This window comes from Microcaecilia unicolor, chromosome 3 (assembly GCF_901765095.1).
Source record: "Microcaecilia unicolor chromosome 3, aMicUni1.1, whole genome shotgun sequence".
NCBI lineage: Eukaryota > Metazoa > Chordata > Amphibia > Gymnophiona > Siphonopidae > Microcaecilia > Microcaecilia unicolor.
The window spans coordinates 224,461,794-224,475,892 of NC_044033.1; the positions used below are offsets into that span (position 1 = coordinate 224,461,794).

At 41.4% G+C, this 14,099-nt stretch overlaps 1 protein-coding gene across 1 annotated transcript in view; it reads left to right on the top strand.

Moving 5' to 3' along the window:
• Positions 1 to 390: 390 nt before the first annotated feature.
• LOC115464417 (vomeronasal type-2 receptor 26-like) overlaps positions 391 to 14,099 on the top strand; it is a 28,643-nt gene continuing 14,934 nt past the window's right edge. The window contains exon 1 of the mRNA XM_030194799.1: positions 391 to 513. Within this exon, the coding sequence (XP_030050659.1) occupies positions 391 to 513 (123 nt within the window). The remainder of the gene's footprint in view (positions 514 to 14,099) is intronic.

Below are 14,099 nucleotides of genomic sequence, written 5' to 3' on the forward strand. Positions count from 1 at the left end.
CTGCAGGACAATGAGGGGAAGGGAGAGCGAAAAATAGGGACAGATATTGGCCCCAGGGCAGAGGTGGAGGGGAAGGTGAGATCCTGGAAAATGGGAGGATAGGATGGTGAGATGTTAGATCATGGGGTGAAGAGGCGGGAGGAAATAGAGAGGGAAACATGCTGGATTGTGGGGGTGGGGGATGTTGCATGGTGAAATATTTACCCTACCTGGGCAAGGGGGGGAGGAAGAAACATGGTGGACAATGGGGGAAGAGGGGGCAAAGAACAGGGAGAGATACTGGATCAGGGGCAGAGGTGGAGAGCAAGGTGAAACATTGAAAAATGGAACAGTAGGATGTGAGATATTGGATCATGGGGTGAAAGCGTGGGACAAAAGAGAGAGGAAAACATGCTAGATAATGGGGTGAAGGGGAGGGATGACACAAGCCAGACTAACAAAATTCAGACGCTGGACCCGAACCAGCTCATGGTATTACTCAGAACTGGAGCTTCTTCTGAAACTTGGCGAAAGGTATGTATATTCAAAATTACTCTGGATTTATGTAGTCATTTCAGTCCCATGCCTCCCCTTTTATAACTGCCCTATTCATGATATGGGATGGGATGCATTGAACTATGTATCTATAATGGCAATAGCAGCATAAAGTAATTTGTGGTCACTTATTTGGTATTTGGTGAGGCTTTAGCACTGTTCTGTGTATATGTGACTGAGGTGCAGAATTCTGCTGATATATAGTTTCTATGTTTGTGCAGCGCTGCGTATGCCTTGTAGCGCTATAGAAATGCTAAATAGTAGTAGTAGTAGTACTGTGTAAAAAATCCTATTTGTTATGTTTTACCAGTAAGAGATGTGTTGGGTTTCTAGGAACTGGTGTAATATTTTCAACATTGCCTTTCTATCTGCTTCATGCTATCCTGGTTCTGGGCTACCCTTGGAGTAGTACCATTTCCATTGAGTAACAACATTCTAAATTCAGCCATTTTCCTGAAAAAATAGACGTTTAGACTTAATAATCAAACTTTTATTTGAATTTTTATATATTTATTTGTAATAACTTTCTATACCAGGCAGAACAGAGCAGTGTACAAGCTAAAAAGTAGGAAACATGAAAAGAATTCCAGTAATGTATAGGAAAGCAGGCTGTTAAGAGATATAAGCATTACAAAAAGAGGGTAAAGCAAACATACAAAAGGACGACAGGGCTGAAGGGTATCACTGGTAATTTCAGCAAACTGTTTCACTGAAAGCAAAGGGAAAAGCCTGGTTTTCAGCTCAGTTTAAAAATCCTTAAAAGAAGAATAGCTATGGAGAGAAAGCAAAAGATTGTTCCAGGTGTGATGAGGAGACATGAAGAATGCGCTGTGTTGATTCAAGTGGGCACATTTTGGAAAACGTACAACTAAGCGGTGATCGTTTAATGAATGGAGGATTGTGGAAGGACAATAAGGAATAATTAAACAAGGGCCCTGTTGACTAATGTTTTTAACGATGCCTATAATTAACGTACGCGCTAACCATGTAGGCGTCTATAGGGATATTGTAGGAACATACATGGTTAACGTGTGTGAAAAATGCTAACACGCCTATAACGTGGCTTAGTAAACAGGACCCAAAGAGAGAGAGGTAGTTGGGGATGCCAAGTGAAGGTGGCAATTTTATAAGTGATCCTTTGCTTAACGGGCAGACAATGATATTGTTTCAGAAGAGGTGAAGTATGATCGTAGCGAATGGCATCTTTGAGAAAAACACAAATAATGCAGACTTTCCATATTTTAAGTAAATAGGTAAATAGTACGTGCAAAAAAACGGAGTTTTATGCCCTACACCACCCCCTGAAGTCATAATCCCCAAATTCTGTAAATGGTGGCTAACGATGTACAAACTAATTTGGGTGCACTCTTTAGAGAATCATGCTAAGCACGTCATATTACTTGCAATGATTTTTAGGACACCCTTATAGAATTTACCCCAATGTGGGGATAGGTATGACAATGGACACCCAATTATAGTGAAAACAACTTTAAATCTGTCAAGAAACAGAATCAAATGTGGTAGTTCAGTGTCAATATTAGAGATCATAAAAGAGGCCCATGAAAGAAAATGTAGCAATAGATTACTAAATCAAAACCACCAGTTCACTAACGTTCTTAGTAAATAATTTAAACCACCTTATAAAGAGAAGAATTGGAACATAATTAGACTAGATTTGCTTTTCGAAAGGCCCAGCTTTGTCTACTGTTAACATAGATTGTATCAGAATGCTGAGTCTAGCGCAGTGCAGTTCAGCAAAATGGCCAGGAGATAGAAGATGGAAATGTGAGAAGCTTGATTGTATTCAGTTATGAAATTAAAGATAGTTCTTATAATATCCTATTGATTGCATCAATGGAACTGAATATAAAGTAGAACAATTGCAGAATCAATGGTAGTAATGATAGATTAAGCCAATTATACTAAACTAACCCACTTGGAGAAATTGTTGCAGAGACTCACTTGGTAACCAGGCAGTAATGACCTACATGCGTCAAGTGCCACTTGGCGCGCGTCAAATAATTTTTCAGATGCACACATCGGACATGTGCCTAAAATGAAGTTATGCAAGAGCCATGCAGTAGGCAGGCGGTAACTCCATTTTTGCGCATGTTGGGAGCACATAAATGCTTACGCGGCTTAGTAAAAGGGCCCCATAGATTTCTTGGACTCAACCATGATAGAGAAGATGGTATATTATTTGTTAGTTTGTTTGGTGAAAAGAAATACAGCAATTTTCTAGCAAAATGGTCTCTGTTCAGAGTTGCTCTCACACCAAGCTTCAGTACATGTCAAGCTCCCTAGCAGGCTTATTTTCAAAGGAGAAGAGCACCCATCTTTTGACACAAATTGGAAGATGGATGTCCTTCTCCCAGGGTCGCCCAAATCAGCTTAATCGAAAGCCAATTTTGGGCGTCCTCAACTACTTTCCGTCATGGGGACGACCAAAGTTCACGAGGGCGTGCTTAACACATGGGCGTCCTTGGCCATTAATGGAAAAAAGAAGGGTGTCCCTGACAAACACTTGGTCAACTTTACTTGGTACTTTTTTTTTTACGACCAAGTCTCAAAAAGTTGCCCGAACTGACCAGATGACCACCAGAGGGAATTGTGGATGACCTCCTCTTACTGCCCCAATGGTCAGTAAACCCCTCCTATTCTCAAAAAAAATTTTTTTTGCCAGCCTCTATATCAGCCTCGAATGTTATACCCAGCTCCATGACAGTAGTATGCAGGTCCCTGGAGCAGTTTTAGTGGGTACTGCAGTGCACTTCAGGCAGGTGGACCCAGGACCATCCCTCCCCTACCTGTTACACTTATGGTGGTAAATGTGAGCCCTCCAACACCCACCAGAAACCCACTGTATCCACATGTAGGTGCCCCCCTTCATCCCTAAGGGCTATGGTAGTGGTGTACAGTTGTGGGGAGTGGGATTTGGGGGGGCTCAGCACACAAGTTAAGGGAGCTATGCACCTGGGAACCTTTTCTGAAGTCCACCGCAGTATCCCCTAGGGTGCCCAGTTGGTGTACTGGCATGTCAGGGGGGACCAGTGCACTACAAATGCTGGCTGCTCCCATGACCAAATGGCTTGGATTTCGTCGTTTCTGAGATGGGCATCCCCGGTTTCCATTATCTCCAAAAACCAGGGACTACCATCTCTAAAGATGACCATCTCTAAGGGCGACCCCAACCGTATTATCGAAACGAAAGATTGCTGCCCATCTTTTTTCGATAATACGGGTTTCCCCGCCTCTTCATGGGGACATCCTGCGAGGACGCCCTCAGGAAAACTTGAGCGCCTCTTTCGATTATGCCCCTTCACGTCATCCTCTTCATGAAGTTTTAGCAAGGCAGAGAACGGTAATTATTAGCTCAGTTATTTTACCCAGGTAATTGAGTATTTATCTAGGAAAATTAATTTGACAATTACCCTCCATATCACTAGCTTTGGTCTTTCTCTTTCTTTCCCTTTCTTTCTCATTTCTCTGTTTTTCTTTTCTTCATTCTCCCCATTTTTTCAGACTATTGTAAAGGGTTAAAAAATATATAAAATTGATGTGTGTCCCCTTTAAGGGGCTTACCTGGGGCTGCTGGGGGCTCTCTTTGGTTGTGCCCCAGTTTTTCTTCTGACCCTCGTTTGGGTCTGATGATTTTCGGGGTCTTTTCATTGTGCCCCATTCGTTTTGTGACCCTCAGGAGGGTCCGATTGTAATTCGGGCTGTTTTGGGCCCGTCGGGGATGGTGGCCGGCATTTTGAGCTGTCCCAGGCTTGCTCCGGCGTTCTTGAGTCCCGTTTCGGGACCGGAGCAAGTCCTGGGGCTAAGGAGGAGCCGGAGACAGCAGGAGAGCCCAAAACGCGGTTGGCGCGAGTGGCGCGCCACCGCGATTTCAGCAGGAGCTGGGGAGAGGGAAAAACCGGCTGGTTCTGGTGCGCGCGCATGCGTGATCAGGGCCTGGAGCTCCCGGTAGGCCGCAAAATGGAGCCTGGGCCTCGATTTTGATTTTTGGCCCGAAGAAAATGTGGAGGAGCGTCGGAGGACCGTCGGGGCTCGGGAAAGTTCAAAGGACCCCAGGATGGACGTTAGAGGGGTCAGGTAAGAGGTCCTATGGCCTTACTTTAATTTAATTTGGGTTAATTTTTAGCTTTTTGAGGTGTTTTGTTGTCGGGCCTTCCCTAAATTTTTTAAAATTATTATTTTAATGGTTGGGGGGTCTGGGGGATCTGTTTAGATAAGTTGTGTACTTTAAAATTTTTAAAAGTAAATTTAAAGGGATTTTTTAGGTTTTTCCAGTGCGGAGCGTCGTGCGCTGCTCTGGAAGTGTTTTTTAAAATTCCGACGAAGGGGTTTGAGAGCGCACGTGTGACTTTATACATGTGGAAATTTTGGTAATTTTTGGTAAAACTTTTATGGGGTTTTTGGGTGAAAATATGTTAAAATGGTGTATATTAATGGTTTAACAAAAAGAAAACATGGACTGGATTCAGAAAAATGTGACTGGGATGGTGGTACAATTTTTGTTAAAGTATAATGTGATTTATTATGTATTTTGTATGGAAATTCATTTTTCCCATATACTTTAATGGGAAAAATGTATTTCAAGATGGAGAATGTGCCTAGATTCTCAACTGAAAAAGTTAGCTGACATTTTGAAAGCCAGCAGCTGATTGGTCCGTGTGGGTCAGATGGTCAAGCTGTGATGCTGTTGCTAGGGGAGACGAGTCTGTAAGACAGTGAGAAGAGCTTGTGGCATGGAGGGAGTCAGACCTGTATGACAGTGGTGCTGCAGGTGTGTGGAGAAGAGCTTGTGTCACTGGAAGAGATAGACCTGTATGCGAGGGGTGCTGCAGGTGTGTGAGAGGTTTGAGATTTAATGAGTGAGAAGTGCTTGTCTGAAGGAGTCAGACCTGTATGATAGTGGTGCTTCAGGTGTGTGAGAGAATTAGGAGTTTAGAGTGTGAGAAGAGCTTGTGACACTGGAAGAGACAGACCTGTATGCTAAGGGTGCTTCAGGTGTGTGAAAGGTTTGAGATTTAGAGTGTGAGAAGAGCTTGTGTCACTGAGGGAGTCAGACCTGTATGACAGTGGTGCTGCAGGGGTATGAGAGAATTAGGAGTTTAGAGTGTGAGAAGAGCTTGTGACACTGGAAGAGACAGACCTGTATGCTAGGGGTGCTTCAGGTGTGTGAAAGGTTTGAGATTTAGAGTGTGAGAAGAGCTTGTGTCACTGAGGGAGTCAGACCTGTATGACAGTGGTGCTGCAGGGGTGTGGAAGATTTGAGTGCTAAAGGGTGAAAGAATCTGCAGATGTGGGTAGTGTAAAGGAGAGAAAGATGTATGGTTTTGAGAGTGAGTGGACCTGGCTATGAGAGAGCAATTAAAGTCAACAATAGCCTTCTCATTATTAGTGAGGGAAACACAGTGAGATCAGAGTAGAGAAAGGGAATAATACTTACCTGTTACTTTGAAATTAGTGAATTGGCCACCAGTTTTTGACTTAAATTCCCAGAATTTCTGCTTATATTCATCAGGGAGTCAGGGTTTTTGGTCCTTTTTATTTAATTAAAGATCAGGTATCATCCACTCCATAATAACCTGGACCCGGAAAGCGAGCTCCAACGCAAGAAAGAGAAGAAGGCTGAGGAAGGTTTGCAGCTGTCTTGCAGCTAAGTACTTACCAGCATGAGCTTTGGACAAAAGATTTAATTCAATTAAAAGATTACATGCATACTTACCTTTGGGCTCTTGACTGTGAGACCTGGGAAAACAACACAAAGAATCAGTCCTTTACATAGAAAAAATAATTTAACATTATTGTTCAATATTTTAGGTAAAAAAAGGTGAATACTTATCTGATGTATTGTTTGAAAGTAGTTCCAAGCTGTTATTGATTGCTATTAAAGAAAAGAAATAGAATTTCTGTTAACACCTGAAAGAAATTGAAATGCTGAAATAATTTGAAATTAGTTTAAATAAATTTTGATTTGTAACAATTTCCTTGGTTTGGCAAAGGCTCTGATCATTTTGCAAGGAAAACACTGTGATATCTTACAGAGCCTGTTCCTTCAAGTGAGCGCACTTATGACATCATAGTGCGGGTTTACACTATGAAGCTAAAATAAGCATGAATTAGACATCAAATTTTTAAATATCTGATCTTGTATAGTCCTCTCTGTTTTTTTATGTATTCATAATAATCATCATACTGACACCTAGTATTGATAGGTCAGTGATTCACACCTGCTTGACCTTCTTTTCAACCACTGTTCAGTCTGATATATTATGTGCTAAGGGATTTTAGGATACAAATGGACAAGCATCTTGCACATATTAAACATGATTTAGTGGATTTAAGATGCGAAAAAAACAAGTGTGAATCATTTAATAACAGTAGAATTGATGAGAAATGTCTGTAGAGGAAAAAGGCAACAGTATTGTGGTAGTCCAGCATCAATGTTGGAGATCATAGAAAGAGGTCCATGAAAGAAAATGTAGCAATAGGTTACTTAATCAAAAACACCAGTTCACTTACATTTCTAGCAAATAATCCTTTTCTCATCTGTTGGTAGAAATTATGAGAAAAATTGTCTATCCAGCTTATAATCGAAAGAGAAAAATGCCTATATTGCGACCCAAATCGGGAAATGGGCGTCTTTCTCCCGTGGGCACCCAAATCGGTATAATCGAAAGCCGATTTTGGGCGTTTCCAACTGCAATCCGTCACAGAAAAGGGTAAAGTTGACGGTGGTGTGTTGGAGGCATGGTGAAGGCAGAACTGGGGCGTGGTTATCGGCCGAGAAGAGATGGGCGTCTTTAGCTGATAATCAAAAAAAAAGGCATTTTAACCAGGATTTTGGGTCACTTTTATTGGACCCTTTGTTTTCACGAACAGGTCCCAAAAAAGTGCCCCAACTGACCAGATGACCACTGGAGGGAATCGGGGAAGACCTCCCCGGACTCCCCAGTGGTCACTAACCCCCTCCCACCAATAAAAACCACTTTACAAACTTTTATTCCAGCCTCTATGCCAGCCTCAAATGCCGTACCCACCTCTATGACAGCAGAATGTGTTCTATCCTGTGATAGCCTTTCCCTGATTCTGATGTGGCTCTCGGGTGAGTGTGACACCTTTTCTGTTATGCGCACTGCAGAGTCACATCAGCAATGCATTGTTGTGGGTGTAGGGTATTGGGCTCCGTGATTCCACTAGCTTGTGGCAAATGCTCACGATGTTGGTAGTTGGTAGGCTCTACTCCCATGGTGTTTTCCCCCCTGCTTACTGGGTCAGAGTGTGCCCTGCTTTGTTTCCGGTAGTCCATGAGGTAGTGGCCATTTTTGTAAGCCAGATTTAGATCCCTTTCACGTGTTAGCCATGTTACAGAACATAGTTCTTCCCTTGAATGTGGCTGAAAGAGGGCATTGTACAGCATTCTGCCAGCTCTGACCTACTGCTCATCTCAGTACCAGGGAGACTCTTTGCCAGTGGGGCACAACCTCTGATCTGCAGTTAACTGTGAGTAAGCGTGCTTATTCCAATAAAGGACATTTTTGGAGAGATTAGTCTTCAGGTGTCAACTGGTGTGCCAATGTTATATAGCAGCAACCAGTCCTAGAGGCCTGCGTGTATGCAGGTCCCTGGAGCACTTTTAGTGGGTACCGCAGTGCACTTCAGCCAGGTGGACCCAGGCCCATCCCCCCTACCTGTAACACTTGTGCTGGTAAATGGGAGGCCTCCAAAACCCACTGTACCCACATGTAGGTGCCCCCTTCACCCCTAAGAGCTATGGTAGTGTTGTACAATTGTGGGTAGTGGGTTTTGGGGGAGGGGGTTGGGTGCTCAGCACCCGTGGTAAGGGAGCTATGCATGTGGGAGCGTTGTCTGAAGTCCACCACACCGACCTCTAGGGTGCCCAGTTGGTGTCCTGGCATGTCAGGGGGGCGAGTGTACTACGAATCGGGGCCCCTCCCATGACCAAATGGCTCGGATTAGGACGTTTTTGAGCTGGGCGTTTTTAGTTTCCATTATCGCTAAAAAAAACAAACACCCAGCTGAAAAACGTCCATTTTTTCAAAAATACTGTCTGTCCTGCCTCTTCATGTACCCGTTTTCGGACATAGACGCCCATGGAGATAGGCGTTCGCGTTCGATTATGCCCCTCCATGTATTACAGATACTTATTTATTTGCTGCATTTGTACCCCACGTTTTCCCACCTATTTGCAGGCTCAATGTGGCTTACACTATGTTGCAAAAGGTATAATCATAAACAGAGTAAGAGGTATGGTCTAATTTAACATATTACTGTGTAAGAAATTAGGTAGATAGGTCAGTAGAATTATTTACATAACACAAAATAAAACAGGTAAGATATAATGACCAATAGTGATAATGTGATTAACATAATCAAATTAGAAGGGATCAGTATTAGTTGGTTTAGATGTAGAATGGGATCAAGTCATTAAGGAGGAATTTTATTGTAAGTCTCTTCGAACAGGTGTGTCTTCAATAACTTCCAGAAGGTTGTCAAGTCATGCGTTGTTTTTATAGCATTCGGTAGTTTATTCCATGATTTTGTGCAGAGGTATGTGAAGGTAAGTGTGTGTAGTGATTTGTATTTGAGTCCTCTACAATTGGGGTAGTGGAGGTTTAAGAAGGTACATGATGAACTTTTGATGTTTTGTGCAGGTAAGTCAATTAGGTCTGACATATATGATGGCGCTTCTCCATGGATGATTTTATGGGTTAAGGTGCAAACCTTGAATGCAATTCGATCTTTTAGTGGAAGCCAATGTAATTTTTGTCTGAACGGTTTGGCGCTCTCATACTTCGCCTTTCCGAATATGAGTCTAGCTGCGATATTTTGGGCAGTCTGGAGTTTCTTTTTTATTTATTTATTTATAATTATTTTACATTATTTTTCAAGCATTCCACTTGAACAGAAAGGTACTTCATCAAGAAAAAGAACAAAAATAAAATACATTCATATCATTTTAAAGTTATAATTACCAGATTTAAGTACTCTCAAGTTCTCAATTTATGATCCAATAATAAGACATATTGAACCTGTAGTCTGGAGTTTCTTAATAGTTTTTTCATTGCATCCTGCGAAAATGGAGTTACAGTAATCCAGGTGGCTCAGTACTAGCAATTGCACTAGTTTGCGGAATACTTCTCTTGGGAAAAAAGGTTTCACTCTTTTCAGCTTCCACATAGCAAAAAACATTTTCTTTGTCACATTCTTCACATGGCAATCAAGGGTGAGATTTCGATCAATAGTAACACCCAGGAGTTTTAAGTTATTCACAATAGGGAGAGTGTGGCATGGTGTATTAATATTGGCGTAATTAGTCTTGTTAAACTGCGATGATAAGATAAGACATTGAGTCTTTTCTGCATTGAGTTTAAGTAGGAAAGCATCAGCCCATGAGTTAATGATTTGGAAGGTGGTATTAATTTTATCTGTAATTTCTAATAAGTTGCTCTTAAATGGAATGTATATTGTGATGTCGTCAGCGTAAATATATGGGTTTAGGCTTTGATTGGATAGTGATTTGGCTAGTGACAACATCATTAAATTAAAGAGAATTGATGAAAGCGGTGAGCCCTGAGGCACTCCACATCCAGGTCTCCATGGTGAGAAAATGGTCAACTTAGTTATCACTTGATAAGATCTTAAAGTTAGAAATTTGTAGAACCAGTTCAATACATTTCCACCCAGTCCAAAGTATTCAAGGATGTTTAATAGAACACCATGGTTAACCATGTCAAACGCACTAGACATGTCGAATTGGAGGAGTAAAACATTATTGCCAGCTGCAATAATTTGTTTGAATTTAGTTAGGAGTGTTATAAGAACTGTTTCAGTGCTGTGATTAGCACGAAATCCAGATTGGGATGCATGTAATACTGAGAATTTACTCAAGTAATCATTAAGTTGTTTAGTTACTAAGCTTTCCATTAATTTGACTACAAGAGAGATAGATGCAACTGGGCGATAGTTAGTTACATCATTTAATTTTTTCTTCTGGTCTTTGGGGGTTGGATTAAGTAATATATTACCTTTGTTAGCAGGAAAGGATCCATGTTGGAACATATGGTTTAAATAGGAGGTGAGATCAATTAAAACACGTTGAGGAGCAGATTTTATTAAATGACTAGGGCAAGCATTTAGTTTACAATGGGATTTGGTAAGTCTATTGATCGTTTGGGTGACTGTATCCTCAATTAGGGAGTTGAAATTTGTCCATATTCAGTCAGCTGGATATTTGCCAGTAATTGGGTCTAAAGTAATCAATAAATGTTTCATAATTAGAAGAGTTAGTTGATAAGGTGGATCTTAATTTGATGATTTTTTGATTGAAATAAGTGGCTAGATCATTTGCTGATGGCGTATCAGAATTAGTTGAGGTGACCAGTGTAACATCTAGTAGGTTATGAACAGATTGGAATAACTTGTGTAAATCTTTGTAATGTGGTCCAATTTTGGATTTATAGAATGACCTTTTAGTTTGTCTGATGGTGTATAGCAAGCTGCATTAATTTAAACCACATTATATAGAGAATTATTAGAACATAATTAGACTGAATTTACTTTTCCTAAGGCCCTGCTTTAAGTCCAGTATTCACATAGAAAGCTAGACAGCTAAGTCTATCATAGTGCAATCCAGCATAGTGGCCAGTAGCTAGAAGATAGAAACATGAGAAGCTTGATTGTATTCAGTTATAAAATACATAGACAGTTCTTATAGTATCCTTTTGATTGTATTGATGAAACCGAATATAAGTAGAATAATTGAGGAATCAATGGCAGTAATGATGCAGTAAGCCAATTTTACAAAACAGGAGGCTTGATTTCAGATAATATAATTATCCTAATCAGTCTCCATCTTCAACAAGTTGAAAATACAACTCTAAATGAAAATAAGACAAAGATGATATAAAGTGGCATAGTCCTTTATTTACGTCTGAGTGTTACTAGAGGAACAGCAGCAGAAAAACAGAGATAGTCCAAACGTACACAAAGCAAAGTAGTACACACAAAAAGCACAAAAGGGCCCAAGAATTGAAAAAAATGATGTAATCATGGACTGGGTCCATTCCATTGAAGATAACATCATTGTTTCCAGTTCTTGGGCCCTTTTGTGCTTTTTTTTGTGTGTTACTAGAGGAAGAAATGATGATTGAATTAATAGTAGAGGAATGATATCCAAAAGAAATCCTCTCGGCACCATGACACACATTAATGATTTAGAGGAGAGCTGCTTGAGCCATTGTGAACCAACAGTAGTCAAGGAAAGTTTTCCAAAGTCTTCAATGAATGCTCAAGTACAGAATATTGTGATAATGTAAATCTCAGTGTTGCAATAGGTTAACAGTATTTTATATCAGTCAGTTCCAAAGCAAGATAGATAATCCTTGTAAAGATTCACAGAGACCTCTAGTTTGAGTTGCTGGTATATAGGGTCATATATCACTGAAAAAATAAAGTCCACCTATTCAAAAAACTTAATCATGTTGAGTACGAGTGCTCTTCTTAGACTGCTAGAAATGATTCTCTCCTGAGATAGTTGCCATCATACCAATAATGCATGTTGTTGCATCCTAATGGCAGTGAAATGGATGCCTGAAAACCGGATATAGTAGTAAAAGTGAAAAACATCAGAATGGCATTGATTATAGATGTGCCACTTCCAAGCGATTACTCAGTGAATCACATGGAGAGAGGGAGGATCCTCAAGTACCAAAACATGCAGTCTGAAATTAAGAAAATGCGGCAGAAAAATACAGAAATATTTCTCATCGGTTTGGGAGCCACATGCTTGATCAAAACGAACTTCTAAACGCACCTGGAGAAGTTGCCTATACGTGTTGCATCTTATGAACTCTAGAAAGTAGCTTTCTTTGGCACAAGGCAAATACTATGGCGACCGTTAGCAGTAAATTTGAGAGACTGAGATCATACTCCACATGCCCTGGCTTAGGAATGAGGTTTATTCTTGTCATGGTATGCACAAAACTGACCCAAATGAAGAAATTGCCACAGAAAAAGTAGAAAAAGCATTGCAATATAGATGTCTAGCACATTTCATCTTATGTTTGTCTATATACTTTTGTATGTTTTCTGGATCTACATAGAGGTAGCTTTGTTAGCATAACTCACAAGCATACCAAATCCAGCAATTTTCTAGCAAAATGGTCTCTGTTCACAGGAGTTCTCAACCATGTTCCTCGAGGACCACATCCCAGTCAGATTTTCAAGATTTCTACAACAAATATGCATAATATCTATTTGCATACAATGGAACCAGTACATGCAAATCAGTCTCATCCATATTCATTGTGGAGATCTTGAGAACCCGACTGGGTTGTGGACCTTGAGGAATGTGGTTGTCCTCCTTTGTGTTAAGTATTGATACAATTTTGAGCTGTCAACTTCAAAAAGCAGCACTACTTACTTCTACTACTACTACTATTTAACATTTCTAAAGCGCTACAAGGGTTGCGCAGCGCTGTACAATTAACAAAGAAGGACAGTCCCTGCTCAAAAGAGCTTACAATCTAAAGGACAAAAAGTGCAGTCAATTAAGATTGAGGCAGTCTAGATTTCCTGGATAGAGGTACAATGGTTAGGTGCCGAAAGCGACATTGAAGAGGTGGGCTTTGAGCAAGGATTTGAAGATGGGTAGGGAGGGGGCTTGGTGTATGGGCTCAGGGAGTTTATTCCACGCATAGGGTGAAGCGAGGCAGAAAGGGCGGAGTCTGGAGTTGGCAGTGGTGGAGAACGGTACTGAGAGGAGGGATTTGTCCTGTGAGCGGAGGTTACGGGTAGGAGTGTGAGGGGAGATGAGGGTAGAGAAGTAGTGAGGGGCTGCAGATTGAGTGCATTTGTAGGTTAGTAGGAGAAGCTTTAACTGTATGCGGTACCTGATCGGAAGCCAGTGAAGTGACTTGAGGAGAGGGGTGATATGAGCATATCGGTCTAGGCGGAAGATAAGACACGCAGCAGAGTTCTGAATGGATTGAAGGGGGGATAGATGGTTAAGTGGGAGGCCAGTGAGGAGTAGGTTGCAGTAGTCAAGTCGAGAGGTAATGAGAGAGTGGATGAGAGTTCGGGTGGTGTGCTCAGAGAGGAAAGGGCAAATTTTGCTGATGTTATAGAGAAAGAAGCGACAGGTCTTGGCTGTCTGCTGGATATGGGCAGAGAAGGAGAGGGAGGAGTCAAAGATGACTCTGAGGTTGCGGGCAGATGAGACAGGGAGGATGAGGGTGTTATCGACTGAAATAGAGAGTGGAGGGAGAGGAGAAGTGGGTTTGGGTGGAAATACAATGAGCTCGGTCTTGGCCATGTTCAGTTTCAGGTGGCGGTTGGACATCCAGGCAGCAATGTCGGATAAGCAGGCCAATATTTTGGCCTGAGTTTCCGTAGTGATGTCTGGTGTGGAGAGATAAAACTGGGTGTCATCAGCATAAAGATGATATTGGAAACCATGAGATGAGATCAGCGAGCCCAGGGAAGAGGTGTAGATTGAAAAAAGAAGGGGGTCCAAGGACAGATCCCTGAGGAAC